This window comes from Vanellus vanellus (genome assembly GCF_965231255.1).
Source record: "Vanellus vanellus genome assembly, chromosome: 15".
Taxonomy (NCBI): Eukaryota; Metazoa; Chordata; class Aves; order Charadriiformes; family Charadriidae; genus Vanellus; species Vanellus vanellus.
Genome location: NC_138920.1, coordinates 8,465,873 through 8,492,386, shown reverse-complemented (window position 1 = coordinate 8,492,386; position 26,514 = coordinate 8,465,873). Strand labels below are relative to the sequence as shown.

Genomic DNA, 26,514 nt, shown 5'->3' with positions numbered 1-26,514 from the left:
TAACAGCTTATGAACTGTGAATTTTTCATGTCTTTGCTTCTAGCTGATACTAGAAAAACATTCAGTTGCTTTGTTGTTTTGATTATTGCTTCTTTTTTTTTTTTCAAAGGAGTTAGATTATTTCTAGTATATTGCTTTTTACTTCTTTGGAGAGAACCTTGCTGTTCACTGGCGGGGCGGGGGGGTCAGGGTATAAATAAATACTTGTTTCCCTCTCCCTTACAGGAGACCTACAAACAAAAAAGAAATAGAAGCCATTAACCTACCTTGTTCAGAGAGAACACTAAATCAGCACAATATGGCACAGCATAGTATTGTCCTTGGATTATTCATGATGACTGTTTTAGCACTGTTGGATGGAAGTTCAGCTTTCCTGTTAAATCAGCGTCTGAAGGGAAGATTTCAAAGAGACCGTAGAAACATCCGCCCAAACATCATCCTTGTTCTTACTGATGATCAGGATGTAGAACTTGGTAAGAGCCCAACATAAAGTGAATTTTAGCTAACGAATGTGGCACTGCTTTTCCTTAAAGCTTGATTCCTGCATTCAAAATAATTATTTTTTTCCAGTGTGAAAAAGGATAGGAAGAACAAGTAGCAAAAGTTTAAACCTACCTTTATGTAGAAAATACTTTCTGTCTGTGTGCAATTCAAGGACAGCAAAAGTTAGCCTCAACTTAAAATATCCAACTTCCTGTTTCTGGGGAAATAATGAGATTCCTGCCTATCTGTCTTCATCTACACCCCTAAACTATGCTGCTGGCAATTACAAGTATAACCTGGGAAGCTATGTGCCAAAGCAGGAGGATTAAATTCATAACTGATTATCGCTCCATGTAATTACCCGTTATTTTGGGTGTGTAATTGCAGACATTCATTACATATACAATTTTAATTTTAATGACTTAAATGTTACCCAACATAGTCATACTATTCTTGGTATTGTCCATTTAGAGGTGTAGTTAATTACTGACCAAAATAATTTAGTATGAAAAGGTTCTGCTGTGTTATTCAATGCTATGTTAATTGTTGAAGAAAGGAGATGAAGATTAAACACACACTTTGCCTAATGATTTGGGATAATGAATTAACTGACGGAGTTTGGGTTTTGTTCTGTTACCTGCACAAGCTGATATTTACCAAATGTTGTCTGTAGTTAGGAGAAGTGATTAACGTGAACCAGTTTACATAAATAATTTTGCATTAGAAATATGGTTTTAAGTTAGGTATAAAGCCTGTATCATCTGAATGATGAGAGCTTGTATATGTGTGGTCTGCTGGGGTTTTTTTTTGGCAGTTACTGCATCAAATTTCTAGTATGGATGGGAAAAATTGGGAAACAGACCTCACAGAAAAAAAAGAACACAATAGTAAAGTTAATCAACTTGTATTACTTATACACTTAGTCATCCAGCTGAGAAGTTAATCACAGCAATGTGGCAGTATTCTTACAGATGCTTCCTTGTTATCTGCATTACTGCATGTCTGCAGTATCACGGATGTCACATTTTTCTCAAGTGTGGTGAGAAAGCCTGCTATGGCAGTAACCCTGCTAAGTACAAATGTAATTCAAATTAGTAGGATCAGAAGAGTTGTTATTGTCACTTTTTTTTTTTTTAAACGGTTATTTGGATCAAAAGTAAAGCAGTTTCAATAATGTCTATTGAAAAGAACATTATCTTGCACACTCAGAAGGTGGTCCTAAAAAATTTATCATCATCTTCTGTTCTATGCTAGCCTGCTTGTTTCTGATGCAATTGTCTAAGTCCTTTGGGCAGTATATTTCTCTTCTCTGATAATCTGATGCTTTCCGATTTCAAGCATAATGGGCATGTGTCCACACAAATTAGGATCTGACTAAGGAAAATCCATTTGATGAAGCTGAGATTTGATATTTGTCATTTGCCACTAATGGCTTGTGAGACCCAATATTTGTTTGAATTAATTTTTATTCTTGTCTGTTGTCTGGTGAACTGTCCGAGTTAATCAAAATTGCCATTTGTGGGGATTGTGGTTAATGCATTTAAGAAAGATGAAAACAAGATGTGAATTATAAATAAAAGATAAAGGAAACTTGGAAGCTATGAAAGTGTAGCAGAGAAAGCTGTGCATAACTAAGAATTCATCTGTTTCTAAGAATATTCTTAACTGATGGGTGTTGTAGCTCATTGTTCTTTTGTGGCTACTTCTGAGGCAAAAGGGAAGACAACGCAATTTCAAGTGTGCTTAACAGCCTTTCCTTTATTTAATTTAAGATAGATTTGACAATGCAGCAGCAGCAGGTGGAGTTTACCAGAAAGAATGTCATCCTTTCAGAAAAGGAGTACAATTTTTTTTTTTTTTTTTTAATTTGCACTACTGTTAATCATGAGTTTTACTTGGGAAACCAAACTTCAGCCTTGAATTGAATAAAGAAAAAGACTGATGAGGAGCTGATGAAAAGGATGCAGAATATCCAGGTCAAAGGCGAATGAGTGTAAATTGTAATGGATACAAATGGGAGAAGGCAAATGAGAACACCAAGAACTACTGAAACATACACACTCAGTTGACTGTCTAATCAAAAGAGTTGTACTGACAAGCAAAATATAAAGAAGAGGAATATACTGACGAGGAGAAAGAATTAATTAGAAAGAAAGACCTTTTTTTTTCCCCATTAGAGCCATTTAAGTCCAAGTTCGTATAAAGCTGATGTCCCCTGTGTGATGGACTCAGCATCTCCAGTTTAATTAGGTTTGCCTACCGTATTGCTGTCGTTTAACAAACGAGCTTATTTCATTATCTCATGAGTTGGAGAAAGACCTGATTATTTAGAAGATATTTCAGCCATGTTAGAGAAACCTGAGTGAGAGATGATTTGTATGTTCCTACATCTTCCTCTGAAAAACCACAAATGTGGCACGGAAGATAATTTTTCTTAGTTATCATACATGGAGATTAGGGCCTTAGAGCTTCGTTAAAATTAAATATGAGGGGGGAAAAAAAAGGAAATGAAGATGTGAAAAGGGTGTCTAATGAGTTTCAAATAGGATAAAAATAGAAGGCTTTAGGGGACAGTTAATTAACATTCTGGGGTTCAGTTAACTTGCATATGGATATCACTTCTGCATATGGATATCACTTCTTAAATTGTGCTTCAGAATAGACTAAGTCACTTGGGCCTTAATACAAGTTCTTCAACATCTGGAGCTCCCAAAAACTCATGTAAATTATGACCTCTGACAACAAAACATAACAAATGAGAAATTCAATATTATTTCATAAACGACTAGTATGTTTTCTCCAGTGATATTAGTCAAAATATCAGCCGTGTCCCTAAAGTGAACTGTGAAGACACACTAAGCAAAGTTACAGGTCCCACACAAATTTCAAGTGGACTTTCAACTTGGGTTTTGCTTCATTTTGTTCAGTGAGCATCCTGAATGCATCAAATTGATTAAACTTTCATATTTTCACTGTAGTTCCAATGGATTATTTTTTTTAAATAGCTTAGGCTAAATAATTTTTTTTATTATCAGTCATTTTACACTGGTAACAGAACATTTTCTGAATTAAATATTGGCACTTCAAAGCATGAATTCCCTTGGTACGTCCACTAATGAAACCCCAGAAGGTTTTCCAACTCAAAAGGTGATTTGGTGAGGTTCCAGTTGCTGATTAACACATAACTAATCTTCTGCCACAGAAAGATCAGTTTCTACTTTTTCCTCACAATTCTGTGTTTGGATTGGAGGCAAGCTGAAGAAAATAAGTTTTGGTTGGCTGGTTTAATACTGTTTAAAATATTTAAAGCTGGCCTATTTAAGATTGTACAGAAGACTGCTGGATTTTTACCTTCCACTGATCTGTCACTCTGTATTAGTTCTCAAGCTGGGGAAGCAGATTAGATCATGTGTTTTTGTATTAAAGACTGTTGATATATAGGGCCTTGTCATTACAACGGTTTTATTAAAGGAGGTTACTGTCCCCAAGGGGAGTCTTAACATGTACTGTTATTTATGCACAGATGCCTCTGTCATTTAAAGGGGTTGTTAAGTTGTATTTTAATATTGGGATGACAAAACATCCTTTCGCTCTGCCTATTTATGCTTGGGCTAGCTCATAAGACAACACAGAGGAAACGTCCACAGTTTCCAGGCTCACGTAACGTATAATTGACCGTTATAATTGTTAACTGTGTTGTTAGTGCCTTTGAGCACTAACACGTACCCCACAGTTATGGAAACAAAAAATCTTGCTTTCTTCAGAAACTTCTTTTTGATATGTGAACTTTAGCAAGTTCTAAAGGAGGAGTGCAGTAACCTGCCTTGGTTCTTGTCACAAAGGGATGTGACAGAGATGTGCTCTGACCTGAGAAATGCACAAACATATTTTGAAAAATTTTTAATATTCATTCCAACAAAATAATATGAAGAAAACTAAAACCATGGCAATTTTTAGGTGAAATGACCTACAGTAGCAATTAGCCTTCCTTCCTGGTACCAGAGAGTCAGATTTTGTATGTGGCTTATGACCATTTTTCCTCTAGGTTTTGACTCCTGGTTATATCAAAGTGCCCTGTATCAAACTGGCTTACTGTTGCAATTTCATAATGAAATCTCTGCCTAAAGAGCTTATAGAGGAAACCTAAACTCATTACTGACAGAAACAATATATAGTTTGTGCCAGATGGTTGCAGGATGCATTGATCAAAGCTGAACTATTAATCCAACTCAATCTTGGGTAAGTTAGCCCCAACCCTACTCCAGCATACCTTCACCTCCATGTTGCCTGTTGGTTTTCCCTGCTCATAACAAGAAGGGAGGGTTGGTGATGGAAAGGTTTGCTCTCTTTTGCAAGGTCATGCTGATGACAGGTGTCATTACAGGTTCTATGGAAAATGAAAATTCTTCCTAGGTCAAGTATAACTCAGTCTGATGCAGTTCTAACTGTCAGGCACCGATAGATGAGGGAAACTAAATGTCTTTTCTTCTGATCCTTGGCATTTCTGTGTGTAGGAAGAACTCTGATATGGATCCAGATTTAGCTCGGTGGATGTCTATGGTAAAGATTCAGTCTTTGTCCAAAGCTGCCTCTCAAATAGGAAACAGAAGAGAGTTTTAGGTAACACTATTACAAAAATGAATCAAGTGGATAGATAGATAGAACTCAGTGAATTGGTTATGGAAATTATTATGAGGGCTTTACTTTGTCTTTGGTTCGGTGAAAGTTAAAGAAATAAATACCTATTAGTACCTCACATTAGGGAAAAGAATATTCTGTCTAGAGAACAACTATCAGACTCTGGTTGAGCAGGGGGTTGGACTAAATAATCTCCAGGCATCCCTTCAATCTCAATGGTTCTGTGATTACAACCCTCAGCCTTTTGCAGAAGGTTGGCATAAAATGCAGTGCATCAGGTATCTTCTGAAACCAAAGATTAAATAATGCTTAAGGAGTATGGAAACTTCAGTCAGGGTTGCTGCACAAAGCGAGTTTCACTCTCAGACCCCATTGTCTCAGCCTAATTCGTGCTGGTTCTTGCCTTCAGCTACTGGAACAGTGTTAGTGACTCCAAAAATGCTGCACGGATAGTGCAGGTAGCGACAGTGGTAAATACTGAGCTTAGAGAAAGAGAAATTAAAAAAGCATTGTGATCTCTGTCAACAGGTTTGAGTCAAATCTTAAGATTTCAGTATTTGGCCCTTCTTAAAACAACGGGAGAACTTTGCTAGAGGGGAGAGAATAATCTCTTTGCGTTTGGGTTCACTATGAGATTACAGTGCCCTTACTACCTGTGCTTCATTCTGGTCTCTGATGTAACCCATGAACTCTTTGCTAGCTCTTGTGACTGAAACAAGAAAATAATTCTGCGATGGTTTTCTTCTTCCAGGTTCTATGCAAGTGATGAATAAAACAAGGCGGATCATGGAACACGGAGGTGCTCATTTCATCAATGCCTTTGTGACAACACCCATGTGCTGCCCATCTCGTTCCTCTATTCTTACGGGGAAGTACGTTCACAATCACAACACTTACACTAACAATGAGAACTGTTCTTCTCCGTCCTGGCAGGCTCAGCATGAAATACGTACATTTGCAGTGTACCTCAACAACACAGGATACAGGACAGGTAAGATCAAGGCTAGCTCTATCTGAAAGCTTCCTTAGACTTACTAGTACAGAGGCTGATGTATATAATATTTGAATTTGTTCTCCTAATGGACTGCAGCAGTGCAGAATGCCAGAGCTTCAGTTGTGCATGTAGGCTTAGCTTCCTTGTGCTTTTACTTGAGGACATTCTAATAACAACAACAACAAAAAAAAGTCAGACTTTTTTCAGAAGCTGGGAAGGATAAAATAATGTGCATGTTTGAACTGAAAGCATAGCACGTGTAGAGTATGTCTTCATCTTCAAACAAATAGGTAATTTCCTTGTTTTGTTTTTCTAAAATAAACACCTGCATTAATCTGGAAAGAAATAAATTAGGGGAAGTATACATACCTTATTAATTGGTTGCTGTTTCCCTCCCATTTATCATTCCTGGCACTACTATCAATGATTATATGAATACCACATCAAGGTTAATATTTTATTCTTCGTAGATTATTTGTTTTATGTTTACTGCTGTTTGTCTATTGTAATAATTTTTATATTTAGTGACTATATTTCAGGCACCTGCAATTTCTACTAACTTTGTGACTGTCCTTGTATTCATATGTCTTACATTTTTACCTTAACTTAGTGTTTAAATTTAGATCAAAGATCTTAGTGAATCTGTATCGCATTTTCAGTCTGCCTCTCAATTTGCAAACTAAAATTATTGGAACACATAGAAACAGTACTTTTACAAGTACAAAGCAATCTTCAGGTGTAAATGAGGTCCGCATTCATGTAGTTAAGTGTGATAGTTATTATGCAAATTTAACTGGGAATTGCCATTATTGGAGGTTGATGTTCATTTCCAATCTCTTGTTAAAGTCTTGAGTTATCCACTGTGAAGGATAACAAGGTATTGGAGTAAGAAGTAAGAAGGTTTTTTTTCTTTTACACTCTCCCACCTCTCCAAAGATCTGATCAAATTTCCCTGCTTCAGAAATGGCAGGAAATTGTACTTCAGAACTCAGTTTCTCAAGTTTCAAAAGTAACCTGCTAAGGAGACCATTTTGGACATTGTGTTTCTCTGAAACGGGGAGTCGTCCTTGAACATGACTGCAGTGAACAAAGGAAGATCTGGAAAGCACAAGAGTTCATTTGTAGGGTTTTTTTAAATTTATTTTATTTCATTTTATTTAGGTCCATGGTAGTACTGGTTTGCCCTGCAATCATACAGTTTAGCTTCTTGATCCCTTTTTTTTCTTTTTGAGAAGAAAAAGAGGCCATGAGGAATAAAGCCTTTTGAGGCTTGTTTTTGTATTTAAGTTCACAACCTTCAAGACAGAAAGGGAGAGGATGGTGGTTTTTTTCTTAATTCATAAGCCAGGCCTTCTCCCTGTGTTTCTTTTTTGTTCAAACTTGAAGGAAGAAATTGTACTCTCCTACTCCACTTAACCTTCCCTCTGTTTTTCTTTTCTGCCACTCGCACTCGCTCGTTTCACAGCTCCTTGCCCTCCTCTTTATTCATTGTGATCTCCTTGTGTTTTGTTCTGTTACACCGTTCTTACTGCATTGTAGTATTTTCCCTGTGGTAGCGGCATTTGCGGTTTGGATGCATACAGACTTGTGCCGCTGCTGACACCTTTGCACCTTTGGGAAATGTGCTGGTGGTATGTGGGCAGGAGGGAGAAGAGTAGTACAGGTTTCTCCTGTGCAAGTTGCAAGTAAAAATATGAGACGAGATGGAAAAGGTGCGACTTTCCTATAATTGTTTCTCACTTTCAGCCGTGGTTGTCAGTTTTATATTTTTCAACTATGGCACTTTAAAAAATTTGACCAACTTTGTTAGGCACTGGACTTGGCAGAATAGAGATGAAAGGAAGAGGCTGAGCTCAAGGGAAGTTCTGTCTTTGGCTTTAATAGTCAGGATTTTGACCATCATGCATTGGGCTCACTGTCACTTTATGTGGATCAATTAAAATAAATATCATGACAGTGCAAAGGATGGATTTTCCTTCTACAGTGGAAGCCATTGAGGCAGTAGGTGTTACATGTATGTCGTCTTTTGCATTAACCTGTCTCACAATCTAAAAAATGGCAATGTCATGAATAGCGACTGGAAGGCCGTGTTCCTGTTACACAGCCACTACATGTAGACAAGTTCTGAATTTCAGTGTGTTAACCAATCCGTCCAATTTTGAAGAGCTTCTGACATCGTTAGCCTATTACGTATTGTGGGAAAATGGCCAAGAAGGACAATTTATGTAAACAAACCAAGTCAACTGATGAATTATAGAAAAGTCAATTTTAGAAAAGTCAGTGTAAGAGAGATCTGAATCTTCACTGACTTAAAATAGTGGATGGTAGTACTTTCAACTTGGAGCAGGAGATGATTTGAATGGAAAAGAAACAAAGAGATCCGGTGACAAACATTTCTGAATGTCAGGGACTTTCTCTGCCAAAGGTTCCTGTGTAAACATTTACAAAGAAAAGGTTCTGTTTTCCATGAACATACACGTCTCTTTCTGTGAGACAGTTTTTAAAATGCACAATACATTGTTGCATGCTTGGGTCCTGCAGCAACAAATACCAAGCTGTTTTATTGGAATATAGATTTAAACTTTTCCTTAGACATTACTTAATGAGAAAAACTTCTCTTTTCCATTTGCCTGGCTGGCTGAATGATTAGGTCTTAAAATTGGTGACTGATTCCAGAATATTTTGTCAGCCTTATCTGCAGTCAGGAAATGAAAAGACATGTTTATCTTATTAAATTCAACAGAATTAGGGATGGTGGGCCAAATTCAGCCTGGCAGAAGGACAGTTTTGGTTCAGTGAATCTTCTGAGAGAGTTCTGTTAATTTATGTTAGGGCTTAATGTCTCTCGGTGTGCAGCAAAGGCAGGACACATTTTGGCTAACTTACCGTCCTTGTTCCTGTTGAGCAGTACCCTGTAGTACAGCTAACCCTGTTCAGTTAAATGAACCTATTACTAAGGAAAAAGCTGCTACTTTTATGGTGATATGTCAGTATCTCACTCTGATGATAAGTCCGTACTTGAATTATGCAAAGAATTAATAAATGCCATTTTGCACCAGTCATGTATTTTGAACATAGAGAAAAATCATTGTGGGAGGTCCACATCTCTGCCATTATAAAAAATTTCTTGGGAATAAAAGTAATAATCATTCTTAGCACTTTCACAGGGCTTTACAATAATTAACTAATGAATTCATTAAAATTCAGTGACAATCTTCCATTTCCTCCCATTAATATTAGACGAAGAAGATACAGTGGCTGACTGCATTCAAATAATTATTTTTCCACTTCAATGTCTGAGCCTTTGACATTTTAAAGTGGTTTTAACATTAAATTGTAAGAAAGAGGGAAAAGGCTATTGGTAAATGTTTATTAAAGGAGGAATGAACCTGAAAAATATGTGTCCAGATTTTAATATCTACACAGATGCCAGGAGAAATGTTCTTCAATTATTAGTTCCCTGCTGTAGAATTTGCTGTCCACGATAGTTGCTGGTTCCTTTTTTTTTTTTTTTTTTTTTTTATTGCAGAAATACTTAAAAACTTAACTGAAGTCGATCTCTGTGCATAATTGCTTGGTAGGGAATAATTGGTGACCTAAAGAGTCAAAGGGTAGACAGAAGTAGAGACAGAATAGTGAAGTATTTTCTGCAAGGTCACGTGCAGGTGAAGAGCAGCACTAAGAAGAGATGCAAGGTTCGATTCACACTCCAGTGCCCGAGCCACTGTGCCATGCTGCACGTGTATATGCAAGCATGTAACATGCATATAAAGGAATCAGATTATCCAAGTCAGAGTAACATCCTATATGCAGGACAGATCGCTTTTGCAGCTGATGGAGAACTGAAGGCCGTTTTTAAAAATAATAACCAAGTGATTTAAGAGTCAGAATTAATTTTCAGATGTGATTGGCACAATTAGGAACTGAAGTATTATGGCATTCACCTCTGAGACTTCTAGGTGACTTTTCAAAACTGGATATCACGTTTCTGAATTATTTATCTTGAAGGTAAATTGGTTTCCTTAGATCTTTTGCTTTCTATGTAGAAATATTATCGTAGCAAGGTCTGTCAAATTGTATCTGTTAGAAGGTTTGAGACCGTTAGACTTGAAAATAGTGTGAAAGGAGGATGCAGCATAGTGGCTATATCGTGATAGTTGTTATTGCAAAAGGAAACCAAGGATCTATGCTGGAAAGGATATAAGTAGAGAAGAGTCCTGATGTATAGCCCAAATCCACTGGCTTCATGTTACTACTTTTGGCAGGCTTGGTCCATGGCGGTGCATTATTGAGCTGGAATATCCTGCAAATATTCTGCAGAATGACATTTTCAAACAAAAAAGACAGTTCTGGATTTCCTTCCTCATGTGCGTTAAAGACTTCTTTTTTTTTCTTTCCTGGTTCTAACTTTAGTTCTGTACTATAAGTTGGTCTGAGATCAAACGTGTGTGTATCATTTCCCTGTTTCTATGAATTGAGTTCTAAGCATCAGTAATTCACTTTAAACATACTCTAATGTATGGTAACTTAAAATAAGAACACATTAAGTAGAGCTGTGGTCTCCTGAGGATTATGCAGAGATTGTAAAAGGGAAACTTACCTGTACAGCTACTGTCTTCTGCATGTAGCTTTGTGTTATTTAAGGAACATTGTAACTATCCTGAAGAGAGGACTATATACACTTCTGTGAATAACTCACGGAGTAAAATCCACAAGATGGCCTGCAATCCAGTCAGACTTTCCCAGGAGCCTGAGGTGAAGGGGTCCACAACTATAGAAATAAGCCAGTGTCTGTGGCTCCCTTATTTCCAGTCAGATTTTGTTTCCTTCCTCTCTCTTGTTCCTTCCCCTAAATCTGTTTTCAACATAAAATGGTGTAGATTGTGAGAAACACCTCATCTTTTTCTTTCCCCCTGCTATAATGTACTCTTCTGATAGGATGCCAATTCTAGCATTTAAAGTGTAATAGCTTTGTTGTACTGCTTTATCATTTCAAGCAAGAAGTAATTCATATCTTGATATTTCTTCAGAAATAGGATTATCATTTCATAGCATTCAAAACAGCTAAAAGTTAAATGGATTATTTGCACATTTTTAAATCTTTGTTAGTTTAGATCTTTCAGGATGACAGTATGTACAAAGTAAAAGAACCTATTGGCTTATTAAGTTTTTCATCTTCCAGTGCCATTTGTGTTCAATATTAGGTAGCTTATCAGCCAAAAGTGAGAAGAGGTTCCCTCCTTCTCGCTTCAATTTAAAATCTTTTGGTTTATCCAGTTAGCAACTTAAGTCTTTGTGGTATCTTCTTGCGTTCTTTATTCTTTGCTTTTCTAGAATGCTGGGGTTTTTTACATGCGTCTTTCAAAATAATCAAATTTAATTTAGCAATGTAATTTACTGAATACAGTTTTCCTAAGTTTTCTTTCCTATGTGCCCAAAGATGTGAGTGTTCCATGTGGCACACATGGTTATATACTTGCCCTGTGCAGCAGTGCCACACAATTTAGTGGGCACTGGAAAAGCGTAGTGATGTGGAAGTTCAAAGCTAGAACAATAAGCCATATGCCATCTTTTAATAAAGTGCATAGGAGAACAGTGATGATTTCAAAGACTCGCCAGTGCCTGCTGTATAAACTTTGCAGATAGATTCTAATTCCAGTTTCTGGAAGTTGAATTCCAATTTCTTTGAATTGGAACATCCTCGTGTCTTTTTCTGTGGTTTAGTAGCGTGAGTACTGCCCTGAGACCTTTGTCTCATCTTCCAAGTTAGAGACAATGGCACTTCCCATCCTTGTGTGTATGTTATGCATGGAAGGACTATAGATGTTTTTGAGATGGACACATTTCAGGACTGTAAGAGGTGACTGGTAATTTACAAAAAACAAGAGTGTCAAACTTTTTTTTTCTTTTTTGTCAAATGTAAAAGGTAAATACACAAATTTACCATACACAAATGAACTACTGTAGAACCTAGATTTCTTCTCTTTCCGTGAATATCTTGTTGAAAGAAATTCTGTGGTTATATTGGACCAGGGTTGGACTTTTCTCCCAACTAGTTTCAGTAAGTCTTTATTGGTTTTATTTATGAAGTAATGATTTTAGTAGTGTTCTTCCGAGTTTATTGCTGGATGGAAAAAAAACAGCTTTGTTAAAGTATAGCAAATATTTCTTCTTGTACAGCATATCTCAGTAGCTCCCTGAAAGTTGGCAATCAGGTTTTCTTCAAATCCTAGAGACAAAATGGCTCTAAATGAAATTCTTTTGGAGTTGGCCCAAATAGCATGGTGCATGCAGCCTTTGGTATTTTAGTAAAGATTCAGCATTAAGCTAGATAAGCTTTTGCTTAGACTGTTTATTATTAAAAAAAGTCTCAATCCACTGCTGGGAGGTTTTGGGTTTTTATGTGTGGAGGAGGAAACCTTGCATGTGGTGACAGCAGGATAAATCTAAAGGTTAAGATTCTTCCATGACTGTGATACATAAAAGGGAAGAGTGAAACCCGTGGTAATTTTTTAATAAAAAGTCTCGTTGTTGTGGTGATTTTGACATTGGGAAAGGTTTTGTGGAAAATCTGAATGGTCAGAATTGGCCACCAAGGAATATGAGTAGACTGACCTAGTGATGGTGAGCCATGTTGTAGAGTAGTCCTCTAAACCACGTAGCCAGCCAGCGCTTCTGCTTTCTCATGTGCTGCACGGTATAGGAAATGATGCTGTTGCTATACATTAAGTCATCTTGTCCTGAATTGTAATAAACGTTGATGACATGAAGGGTGGCATTTCTAGATTTTTTTCCTTTAACTTTCAGAGGAGTTGTGTGAGAGGGATGTTCAGAAAGGTATTTATGCCTTACAATTCTAGTCCTGCTTAAACTGGTGTAATCTGTGCCATAGACGTTAGTGAAAGGGGGCTTTGGCCCCAGTTCCATTGGGAATTAGCTCACCTGAGAAAGACAAGCAAGACTTGGCTCACCATCAGCGTTCTTCTGTTTGATTCCTTGTTGACCATTTAAAAATATTTGGTTTGAGCCCTTTTGTTTTATTTGGCTTCATCTGCTCCCCTTCAGCCAATTCCCCTGTTTCATTAAATAGATCTTGGCACTGATCTTTGGCCACAACTGAGAAATGTACAATGCAAATTCAGGAAGAGAAACAAAGGTGTCATAAAGATTACTGTGCATTGCCTTTGTCCCGCTAGATATCAGACTAGTCTCCTGGCACAATAAGAAAGCCTGTAGGCTATTCTAACTGCAGTGCTTACCAGTCACTGTGCAACATGGGTTTTACAACTGTTATGTTTCATGAATTGTAATGATAATTCTTATTCCAGTTACAGAGAGGAACTGTGCATGTAAAGGCTTTTGCATTTAGTGCTACTCTTTTTATGGCCCTGTGATAGTGGATGGAGCATGTGATCTTTAAGAACATTTTGTACTATCCCTGTGCTGTAGGTTAGAGAAAAACCGGGCTACCATGTGCAGTAGACTAAAGTGTTGTGTGTATACTTGTCCTTAGTCTAACTGATTAAGTACTTGAATTAATTCATCGTTTCAGGCATACAAAAGAAAACGAATAGTAAAAAAAACTATGTGGAGCCCTGTCCTCCTTAGAACCCAGAAATTGATGGAACTGAAGGGATCTGAGAACAGACTGGGGTCTTAATCCCCTCTTTTCCTCCTTAAAAATACTCTAACATTTACACTCACTGTATTTTTTGTGCAACTCATTAGATTTACTGCAGTTACTGAGGTATTAAGACTAATGCTGTATCTTCTAATCTTTGCAGTAGAGTCATATTTCCTGTTGTCATTAAAAGTGCCAACTAGGACCATTTTTTCAGGTGACACTTAGGAGTTACTGTTTTTTGGAAAATCGGGTCAGTTATTTTGATACTACCTACTGAGAAGTGATGTCTCTTGGAAAATCTTTCCCATGGAACCAAACTTAATACTAAATGGCAGGATTTTATCTCAGAACCCCCATACTTCTGCTGTAAATCCATTAATTTCGCTGGGTTTATTCCATTGTACGTTGTCAGTTTAAGAGTGTATTTGGCCATGCTGTGAATGTAAGGCAGAATTGACCTTTGGACATACTGCTTGTTGCATGCGTACTTAGCCATGCTGAGAGTGCGTTCTCATCTGCCTTCCTCTGATTGTCTCGTACAGGACTAAAAGCACTAAAAGTAACTTTTGCTAGATATGCAGCAGAAATAAGATCAGAAATGCTCTCCCTTCTCCCCCCACCCAATCCAAAATTAGGAGATTGCTCAAATGTAGCTAATTGTTCAACTTTGAGCTGGAGAAAACTAGTTTCAATACAGAAGTAAAAGATTTTGGAGGGGTAAACAAATCCCTTTGAGCAACTAAGACTTGCAACTCGAAACCTAAGATAAAACTTGGAAAGTTGGCTGTTGAAATATGGCAGGAAAACAGTGCTTTAAGTATGTTGCAGATATACATATGTTTAAATGTGGAGAGTTAATAGCTTAAAACATGAGTTTAACTTCGCAGTCATGGTGGTAAGTACAATTTAATGTGGTGCTAATAGGTGGATACAGCTAAGCAGCATGAAGGAATTGAAGAGAACAGTCCAGGAGGAGGGCTGTATGGTATAAATACTGAGCTTACTGTCCAGGAGCAACAAAAAGCTGAATGTTACTTTTTTTCAGCTTCAGGATTTATTATGACAGCATGAATGTTTACAAATTCTAGTCATTCCTCCTAAATTCTAAAATCCTGGAGTCATGTGCATTCAACTGAAGATGGGCCTCATATGTCACCTAGTCCATCGTAGGATCACTGGCTAATTCAGTTTGGAAAGGACCTCGGGAGGTCTCTTTTCCGCCACCTGCTCAAAGCGTGCCCCAGGCCATGTTGCTGTGGGCTTTATCCGGTCTAGTCTTGAAAAATGCCAAGGATTGGAATTGCACAGTCTGAGCAACCTATTTCACTCTTTGACTCTTTCTCTTTGTGAAAAAGCTTTTTTTTACATCCCGGCTGAACCTTACTGCTTCTTTCTTGTCCTGCTACTGTGCACCACCATGGCTTTGTCTTCTCAATAATCTTCTCTCTGGTTAAAAGGTTATTAGGTCTCCCTGAAGCCAGGCGAACTGTGCTCCACTGAGTGTATTTTTCTAGTCCGTAGCCTGACTTGGCTTTACGTATAGCTAGAGCTTTATCTTTCACTGCTTCCCAACAGAATGTAACATATCACTGTCAGGAAATTATTACCAGTACTCCTCTCATACATTCCTTTCTTGGTTTCATCTTACTTTATTTGAAATGAGTGTAAATACTATGATCATATTGTTAAGCAGGTTTTTAGTGGAATAGATAAGTGCTCTTGGCCAGTAGTTAACAGAACTGTGTCTAAACAGGCAACTAACTATGGTCAGAATCAGAGCTACCAAATTAAGGAAACTGAATGAAAGACTGAAATTGTGTGTCTAAAGCTTCTCTTCTGGCAGCTTTACACTGGTGAATCTCTGTTGACTTCCACCGCATTCCTGTTTCTAGTTGAGAACTAAAAAAGGTTTTTTATATCCAACTGCCAATGTTGGGCAGTCCATATGGAATAAAAAGGGACGAATGATCCCCTGCATCATTTTATTGATGCACCCTGAATTATCTTAGTTTTCAGTTTAATGCAGAGTTTTGTGAATATCCTTTGTAGATGCTTTTTAGTTATGTTAAGTATTTTTAGGTAGGTATTAGGAAAAGAATTAGTGTTTAAAAAAGGGGGGGGGGGGCGAACCCCAACGAGCTTGTAGAGTTTGGTAGATGATATAGATAGGTGAGAGAACTAGCTTGAACATTTCCAGTGGGGTTATACGATGCCTTGATGTCCATTCTTTTCATTGTGCTTTTACACTACATTTGACACTATGCTAGATCTGCTTTTTAAGCAATGAGTTGTGGCTGTGATATGTCTGTGGTTGTGTTACATTCAGAGCAGACCTTCGTATTAATTGATAGCACAGGGAAAATTCTTTTGTGTGCAAATTTTTTTCCTTACAGGAAGAGTTTAAAAACAAAACCGCTTGTAAAAATTCCTCTCTATACCAAAGAATTTTCCAGGTGCTTATCATCGAAGGGTGAGACTCTGAGAAAAGAACCTTAGAAGGTTATGAACCCTTGCGGAAGTGGTAACAGTGTACAAAGGACTCAATTCTTGTATATCCTGTTTTCTGTAGTCTTAGGAGAAACTACGTTGTATAGTATTTAAAGCAAAGGAAAATCCCATTCTTAATGCAGTTATTAAAAACGGCTACTTGGATGTTTTTTAGTGATCATTTCATAGACTGGATATAGGAACATGGCTGAGCATATCAAACAGCAGCCTCTGTGAATGTTTATTAATGAAATCTTGGAGCGGTTTGAAATTGGATGTACCAAAGGCATGTGTACTCTAGTGAGCAGCTGTCTCTGGTGGTGAACTAATCTGATGAGGGGAAAAAATGTGTTAGAGAATCTTTGCAATCCAAAATCGAAATCTTTCACCAGCATGAAGAGAGCTTTATTGTAACCCAACATTTTATACTGCAGAGGAGTGACGTTTAAAAATTTTTGAATAACAAGCCTTTAAACAGCTGATAAGGAGAGGGAAAAGAAAAAGATGTGAAATGGAAGACTGGAAACAGCAGAGAAAATTATGTAAAGCACTTTGACATCCATGAAAGATTATAAAGACATCCTGAATGTACAATGGGGGGTATGCAAAAGGTGCTGGAAGGAACTTCCGCCAGACTTCCCTTTAATGCCTCTGCAGAATAACAATGAGGTAATTCTTTACAGAATGCCTCTTTCCCGAGTTCTTCAGCTGGCTCAGCCAAAGGTTTTAGGAATGGATTGGCTCCTGTGAGCAGAAATGCCAAATATATCTCTGTTTGGATATAATATGTTGAATGGGGGACAAAAGGCTTTGGACTGCCTTGTGCATACCTGCTACTGTAGACAGGGGTCAGTGTTTCAATCCTGTGTTCTTTGTTACTAGGACAAGAAAAAAGGTGCATCTGTATTGTTTTATCACCCATAGCCACTGTGAGTTGCCTTTCATTCTAAAGCAAAATCATTTGGAAAAGTGTATATACTGTATACACGTAGTCCCTGAGTAATGTAATAGTTTTCATCTACAGTGGTGTAGATTTTGCTTTCTTCATTGCTGCTAGTTTATTTTTCTTGGTTAAAGAAGACATCATGAGGTGGTTCAGGACAGCGAAACAAATTCTTTTCTGCAGCATGCTTATCAGTCACTAAACCCTTTTGCAAGTGGCTCATCTGTAAAATAGCATAGCACCTCACCTGCTTTTGCAAAATATTTTGAAGCACAGTGTAAATTTAAGGAATCCATTGTATCCCAATAGATGAGTCCTCCTCATCATCTGTGATGTAGATCTTAATTTTGTCAGCACTTTCGTCTCTTTCAAACACTTTGAATGATCTCACTTACTTTGTCTTGGCTCATCTTACATATTAACTGAATACATTGAAATTTGTTGATGAGGATGATTCAAAATATGCTGTTGCATTCTACCTAAGCATTTTGAGTTGGATCTTATGGACATTCACTGTACAATGTGCGTACTCCCTGTAGATTTCTTTAATTCCATTCCACCGTATTATTATGTTGCTAACATCATGTTTCCCATTTTTTTAGAAATAAAAAACCTATCAGGTAATGATATGTAGGTGTCTCAAATACTGTTTTAAATAGCAGTTTCTCACTGTGTCTATCTTTTGGACAGATATTCAGCCTGCTACAAAAAGATGTAAATCCATTGCCGTCAGTGAGGCTGGCCCTTTTTACACTGGCTGAACACCTGTTCTACTCTATCCATGGTATTGCTCCTTGCATTTGTATAAGTACAAGAAGGTGCATTATCAGACACTATAGGCTGCAAGCTTAAAAAAAAAAAATCTTTAAGAACCTGGGAAGTGTGAATTGTGTGCTCAAGTCCTGTAGATTGACGTGAGATTTAGTCTTAAGTCTAAGAACAGGATGTTAGATATTCTGTCATTCTGTTGAACAGATGTTCACTGCTAGATGGCCAGTGTGAGCTGCTGTAGACACTATGCGCCTCTGGGTTAAAAATATTTGTAATGACAAGTGTAACAAATGTAAAGATCTTTGTGCTAATCACTATGGTAATGCTAACTTGTATTGCCAGACCATTCAAAAACTGTGATCTGAACTCTAATCACAAAAAGTCAGATGCTGAATTGTGGTGCATTCTGCACACCCAAGAGCAGAATTTTGCCTTTAAGCTTTAAAAAAACCTAGCTAGACAAATGGAGTCTTACAGCATAATTTATCCTGTAATTGCATAGTGATGATATAACATATAAACTAATACTGAAGAATACGTTCCTTTAAATTATTTATTTTTTTACTGGAATAGTGTGAAAGCATCTCTGGGTACATCATGTACTTTAGAGAATTTGTGTTCTTCTCATAGAAATCTAATGCTTTTCATTTTCCTTAACCATTTTCTGGAAGATAATTTGCATCTGTACACTTGTGGCTTACAGAGCAAGGCTAGCATATACATAGCTTTTCTGGGAGGACGGCTCAAATGCCTGCCCTGTGTTCTGCAAGAATCCTTGTACTCATTCTGCATTTGTTCTGCCAAACAGGCTGCTGCTTCATTTCTTCTATGCAGCAAGTTTAAAATCTCATCATATTTATGGTCCTTACTTGTCATTATTTCTCCCAAGCCAGCCTCCTATTAGTGACTTCATGCTTCTGCCAGTTCCTTAGGTGGAGACGGCTTAAGTGGGTGTAACCAAAATGAAAAATGCAGCTAAATTGGGTGATTCAGAGTAGGATGAGATAATGTGGCAACTGGCACTATTTTAAGCATTCTCTGTTTTGTTCGTATGACTTTGAATGTATCAGACACTAAAGAGAATATAGTGGTAATTGTCATCCAGTTTCTCACATATGTAGTCGGGTTGTAAATCAAAAGATCTGCATTATGGAGACAATAAAGAAACACAGGCAAACTTATAACTCGACTTATGTCTTGTCTTAAATACATCAGCATGAAGAAAACCAAGCTCCTCCCAGAAGAAACAGAAGGGAAAGAATTTGGTTAAATGTGGTGTCTTTGAAGTGTTTCTCTTACACCTGCTTACTATGCTTCTGCTTTTTCTACCTCTAGCTTTCTTTGGAAAGTACCTTAATGAATACAATGGCTCCTACGTGCCTCCTGGTTGGAAAGAATGGGTTGGATTACTTAAAAACTCTCGATTTTACAACTACACACTCTGTAGAAATGGAGTGAAGGAGAAGCATGGATATGACTACTCCAGGGTAGGTCCTACTGATTTGTTTCTATTTTTTTTTTAACATTTGGACGTCACCACAAGAGAGCTGCACATTATGGTTTCAGTCTGACTAAAGAACTCTTTTTGTCCTTGAAAGCTGCTACATGTAACATTATCTACAAGCCAATAGGCATGGTGTTTGGACTTTTCCTTAGCTTCCATTCCAGGAGGGTCCTGTTACTGAAAACATTATTAGCAGCAACGGAAACAAACAGGATGTCCTAAGACCGTGTTATATGTTATTAGCTGAAGGTGTGAAAGTGGATTTAAATGCTGCATGATAACTATTTCTGTGCTTTGCACTTTCATTATTGTGTGCTGAGTCTGATTGTCATCTATTCCCCTGGTATAGAACTGACTCCAGTGGAGTTACACAAGGGTAAATGAGACAAGAATCCAGTTCCTTCCAGCTAGATCCATCTTTTTGTGTCAGTTTAAGGAACTTGTTTCACAGCCATAATATGCTGGAGAATTCATAATATCTTGGTATATCTTATGATGATTCTAAATGAGTAGAGAATTTAAATATTAAATTTATATCTCCGTGCATTGTTACAGGTGCATATGTTTCCTAATATCCTTGCAAGGATGTTATACCCTGGCCAAACTTACTAAAATGCTTGATAATCATTGTCAAATGCAGTATCATTTTTTCCTCATCCAGCACCTGTTTGCAGTCAGGAACATGTTTATTTCAGCCAAAAATGTTACCTTTCCAAAGGAACCAGCTTTTGTGAATTCCTAGAATGACCTGAATTGTCTCTGAAGTACGATGATAAATAAATTTATCCATAAACTGCTGTAGTTTAAGTAGTATGTAACTTATGAAGTTGACTTGCTCTGGAGTGATGCTAATTTGTAAGGTGTATTTGCTTGACAGGGAGCCGGTTTGCTTTCTCTTATTGAGCTCAAATCCTGCCTCGATATTGTGGTTTATTAGCAATGTGTTCACAGTCAGTTTTTCCTTTAAAAGGCTGATGTCTGTGTGATTTCCCCCGTCCCCTCCCCTATTTGCTATTTTTAATTGAATGTACTTTGTGTCAAAAGGTAAAACTTAACAGGCTTTTAGGGTTTTCTTTTCTGTCACCAGCTGCTAAGGGAAAGGGGCAACTGATGTACAGAATTCTTTGTCTTTTATTTCCCCTCTGATCTATGAAGAGTGAGAGAGCTAATCTTTGCAACCATGTACCAAAAATGTTATGATGGAATTGTATCTTATGTGGAACAACGTCAGGCAAGTGATTTCGTAGGGCACTGTTCCCCATTGTACCAAGAACCCAACAGGGAACTTTATGTTCCAGTATCCTCAGCTCTGTTCTGTGTATGCCATACTTGAGAATGTTTAGGTTTTCATTTGGTTTATTTTTTTCTTACCAAGTTTGGTAATAAATACAAAAAAAAAAGTCTGATGAGAATATAAATGTTTTGATAATCTTCATATTCTTGCATAATACCCAGCTATGGCAATAAACAGATGATGGTGTGCAGAGCAACAGCACCTGTTGATGTTAACACTGGAGTTCAAATGAACAAGCAAAAGATGAAATACAGGACTGCTTCTCTTTCTTTCCTGCCGTTTTTGTTGCTGGAAACTTGTAGTTTTTAGCCCTATATACTTGACATAGTTAATTTTAATTATGTGTCAGTGGAAAACTAGAAAAAAGCATTACTGATTCAGTCCTCCAAAGCAACTGCTAAGCACTTATCCTCTGAAAATCAAATCTTTGCAAATTCTTTCAGATTTTATAACAAGTTGTATTCTACTTTGATTTTTTTCTTTGTCAGTTTCTGTCAACTTTTTTAGATGAATTTTTAGTTTTGTATGCATTCACATAGTCTACTGCAACCTCTAAAATCTCGAGCTTAAAAAAAAAAAAAAAAAAGAAATCAGTTAAGGGAAATGTTTCTGTTTAGTCTTTTGGCCTGGTAAACACTGGTTTTGCAATGTTGAATTTGAACGATTTTCACTTTGACCAGGTGAAAACCTTCCTCTTCAAAATGAAGTTTGAAAACTATGCTCTTGTAACAGCTAAATCAAAAATTAGTTACACACTTAAAGTGAACAACCAGCTTAAAGAACAGGCCCATTTTAAATGTCAGTGCATTTTTGAGAGCACTCCAGTATTCTCTCTCAGCTCTGAGTATGGTTTCAGGTATTGAAAGTACGCTCAGAAGTCAGTTTTGCTTTGGTCTGACTTATTTTACATTCTCCCTTCCCCTGCATATGCTTATGAATGGAGGTCTTTCAGTTAACTTTGATGGAATTATGCCTATTTACACCTGCTTTCATGAGTGAAACTATCATATCCACAACAGTCATAATGATGGCAGTTTCATAATAGACACACCTCATATTTGGGACCAATGTGTAAAATTATAATGGAGACTTTGCCAGCCTTGTTATGGGATACACAGGAAATAACTTGGGGAAAGTAAACACAGTCAATTAAAAAGGCTTCCTTTGGTGAATGGTAAGCTGACTTCTCAGACCAAGGAAGTCAGCAGTGGGAAAGAGGAGCAAGTGTCTGAACCACAGACAGAAAGCTGTACTGAAAAGGAGATGCAATCCAGTATGTACCACACCTTGTACTTGTTCACTTGACCAGAGGCAGATGTTATGTCTGATTTATACATTCAGATGTGACGTGGCAGTTGTTATTTTGTCTTATAAAGGTGCAGTTTCGTATCGTACTCATGTTTGAGGGTTATTATTGCAGAAATTCCTGTGAATGCAGCCTAAGAGAGAACGTGGCTTGTCATTAACAATACTGTCTTCAGTCCGTGTAACTCCAGCAGATATCAGAAGAATGACAATGGTACATCTTAGAAAATGGAAAGATAGTCCATAACTTCCAAAGGAAGTTTTCTAAATTCTCAGCAATTTATTTGATAGGGTATATCTCTATCAGTCACTGTGTCTGAATATTGAATGAAATTTTTGGTCCACTTAGCCCAGCATCTTCTAGCTTTAGTGACTTCTGATTCAGAGGGAGGATAAGAAGAATGAACGTAATGGTCAGACTATACACCCTGAAGATATTGACACCCAAAAGTGTAGAAATTGACCTGTAATTTTCTTTTTTTTTTTTGATAACTGGTCATTGTATTTAGTATTGTGATCTTCATTGTGTAATTACACATTCTGAGGAGAGAGAGTCCTATTTGATCTTCTTTAACGTCATTCATTTCTGAGAGGAAGCTGTTGCTTTTCATATTTCTAGGCAGCGAAAAAGGACAATTTGGTTTTAGGTTTTGAAGTTTTAACATCTGTAACTTACTCCCTCCTCCTCCCATTCTGAGTGAAGTAGCTTCTTTTTTCCTGTTTCTTGTGATACCTCAGACCTCCCCTTCCCATCTCACCCCCCAACTTGAAATTATTTTTCAAGTATCTCATTATACTTTTACTTCTACTTGCAGGATTATCTAACTGATCTGATTACCAATGACAGTATTACCTTCTTCAGAATCTCAAAGAAGATGTATCCTCACAGGCCTGTACTGATGGTTATAAGCCATGCTGCTCCTCACGGCCCTGAAGATTCAGCCCCTCAGTACTCACATCTCTTTCCTAATGCCTCACAGCACATGTAAGGAAAGATAAAACCATTTCATTTCCAGGTTCAGGAGCATAGAAGCCCTGGGTGCCTCTGGGGGAACAATGTTTGCATTATAATACTCTTGGACTAAGTTTGTCACAACTATATAAAAAGAGGTTTGAGATTTTTATTTTTTTTTATCTCTTCAGACTAGTTTAAGTATCTTGAGAAGGGCTACTGCATGTAGAACTTGGAATTGTAGCTCACTGAGATAAATGGAAAGATTCATGTTGAATTCATTGGACATTGTTACAACTTATTTGGGAAGTAAAGCACTGTTATGCTTTGAGCAGTGGGATCAAAATCTGGTTCTTGGGCTGTAATTTCTTCACGGGAAGAAATGCTACCTCCCTGTCCTTATATATTATTTTATGAGCATTACCAAAAATCATGTAGTATGCAATACTTATTACTCGTGTTTCATATATGGAAAGAAAGGAAATACAGGTGCCTGCAGCACCAAATTAGACGAGCTATTTCTGAATGAGCTGGTATGTCTGTACATGACCCAGTGCAATGTCTTGAACAGGTCCCAAAAGCAGTCTCACCCGGCTCCCGAGTTAACATGTTCATAAGCTCCATGATGAGATGGTTCTTGTTTATAGCACAGAGACATTTTACAGGTACAGTTCTGTAATGCTCCATTACAGGCATCTCCTCACAGGCTGATAAAATGAATGTTCTCCCAAATCACCTTTTGGCACAACTGAAAACATTCCAATATTTTTATAATTACTGGCTACGTACCTTCCTTGATGTTCAACATTTATAACTTTCTTCCTATGTGCCCTTTTTTATTTTAAGGGGAAGTTTTGGATTTTTATTTTGGATTTGTGAAGGAACTGGGAACTGATGGAAATATTAATAAATTGGTAGCCAAAGCTGCTCAAGACTAGTCCAAAGTCCAGTGAAATCCATTTGAGCTTTTTCACTTTATTTAAAATAGAGTCTGAGCGTAAAAGCTTCCTTTGTTCTATTGTCTAGGTATTGCGTAACTTGGAATTATATATTTCATTATTTTGTGCTGTGTAGATCTGTGTCCTAGATCTACAGCCATGCAGTATTTCGTGTTTGTTTGCCATCTTATGTGTATTTATTTTCTTTGAAATGAAAATTACAGAAATGCCAAATGAGCAACATCCTATAACTTATACCCAGTATTGACCTCAGTCTTATTAGAAGTTCTTTTGGGAAGGCATTTGTATCTCAGAGATGATAATCATTTATCAAGCAACATTCTGTAGCAATTTAATGATGCTAGTAGGATGAAGAGCAGTAGAAGGATTTGTGGAAGGCCAGCAATGAAAATATGAGCTACGTCTACTTTTTCTTTTGCTCATAGTTTAAATCTTCTTTTTTTTTTTTTTTCACACAAACTAGGTTTATCTTCCTGATTGTAAAGTAGTTACACAAACCTGGTTTTAATTGTAGGTGACTTTTCTTACAATGATTACAATTATACAGGAAGAGTCCCTTTGTGGAAACAAGTTTTGTTTGTAAAGAAACAAATTATCTTAGTAGATTAAGGAACTGTGTTTTTCTTTTGGATATGAACATAAAATATGATTTTAAGTACATCTTGTGCAAAGAAACTGTTGATCTTGCTCTAAACAATTTTCCCGGCACTATATAATAATAATCTGTAAGGCTTTTCATTGGCCTGGGTTTAAGATTAAATGTAAAAATGCAGAACGTGCATCATTCCCTCACTGTATGTACAAATTAGTTCCCTGCTTTCAATTTTTTCCCTTGTTCCCACATTCCAGGGAATCCCTCAGTGACAGATAAATCTGTCGAAGATAAAGAGGTGTAGACATTTCTCACTGCTTTCTTGTCACATGGATATGGTAGGGAAGGATCAGAACACAGGTAGAACACTTATTATGAATTGACCGAAAGCAGTAAGCAATATCCTGAACGAAGTCTTTGCCTAGCCTCAGAATCAGAAGGCCATACGCCATGTGGCACATCTCTGTACCTCTTCTTGTGGCAGCGCTGACAAAGTCTGCAAGTGGATCCTTGAGCTATATCCACAAAGCGAAGTGAAGGTGTGACTGTAATGCTTGAACTGGTTGATGTACATACTGCATTGTGTAGCATTGCTAATAATAGCTAAAAGTTAGTGGTGTGGATTTTAGCGTAGACTGACAATCAGAGTACTACTTTGCTTGGGAACTCTGGTATGTACTTCTGTTGCTAATTTATGCTGTTGTTCTCTTGCTTCTATTATTACACGTACTAGCTGGTATGACCACTCCACCCTACACTGAAGTCTCTCTCCATCTTGTTCTGTCATGTGCATCTGCTGTCTTTTCTTGTTTGAAAATTATTCACATCAACCAGCATTCACACAGCAAATCCCTAGGCTACATGGCTGGTTTTCCTTTTTTACTGCCTATACTGATAGCTGTAGAGAATGCAACAGCTGGGCAGTTTAACAGTGATCAGAAATGTTATTTCTATAGAGGGTACTAAAATGTACCCATCTTTTCCAAGGTCAAATGCAATCAGACTAGAACTTATCTTCTGAGTACATTTGAAGAGGTTATCTTAACCAACTTCTAGGAACGTTATATTTGTGTATTTTTCCCATAAGACAGACAAATCTGTTAAGTGTAAGAGGGTTACATTTGTAGTAATCAAAGAAAATCACAGGCTTTGGTTGGATTAAACAGCGGGAGGTTTCAAATCAGCCAGGAAATCACAAAGTAAGCTGAAAAGGAGTTTGCCAAGCATTTTTGATTCATTCTGGGCATCACGTAGCAACAGTTTCCATAACTGTCAGCATTTTCAAAGGAGCAATGTCATTATTTCAGCCACAATAACATTCTGAAATTCAAGAGGCTATTAACAATACAGAGAGAATAAACACCAGCCCTTTCCTCCCTATATGAAGAAGCCTCCATTTGCCGCCTACGCACATTTTTCAGATAGCATCTAACAGTGGCTTTCGGCATAGAACATTTCACTGTCAGATTATTAATTTCATGTTTATATTAAAACTCTTAAGACTACCTGTCATATTCAGAGAGACATTAGATACACAGTATTTTAAGAAGTAGTTTCAACTTCTATTACTATTGTTTATCTTAATAACTTACCCTGCTGCATATGCAAAACTAACAGTAGATATTTGCCAAATAAGAGCTGACTTTATCAGGAAATTTTGTGTTGGGAAGAAGAAAATAACTGAATATCTGCTATTTTTTCCTGTGTTACTGTGTCACCCTCTTGGCTTGCACATTTGCATAGACTGAAGTCGTTGCTTCGAATGAGAAAAGGAAGCCTCAACAAATCACTTCAGAAAAGTAATTTTTAATATTTTAGACTCTGCAAGTGATGTGTTTGAGCCAGGGTACGAAGAAACTGACAAAGGTGGTTCTCGATCTTAAGTAATAACAGATTTTTTAGTAATAGATATAATAGGTAAAAATATTATTTATTGCAAATGTAAGCTATAATACAGCTTTCTAGTGA

At 37.3% G+C, this 26,514-nt stretch overlaps 1 protein-coding gene across 1 annotated transcript in view; it reads left to right on the top strand.

Moving 5' to 3' along the window:
• The first annotated feature begins 248 nt into the window (after window positions 1–248).
• SULF2 (sulfatase 2) overlaps window positions 249–26,514 on the top strand; it is a 62,756-nt gene continuing 36,490 nt past the window's right edge. Inside the window, exons 1-4 of the mRNA XM_082491217.1 lie at window positions 249–473; window positions 5,873–6,112; window positions 19,276–19,427; window positions 22,859–23,028. Coding sequence (XP_082347343.1) covers window positions 299–473; window positions 5,873–6,112; window positions 19,276–19,427; window positions 22,859–23,028 — 737 coding nt within the window. The 5' untranslated portion in view covers window positions 249–298. The remainder of the gene's footprint in view (window positions 474–5,872; window positions 6,113–19,275; window positions 19,428–22,858; window positions 23,029–26,514) is intronic.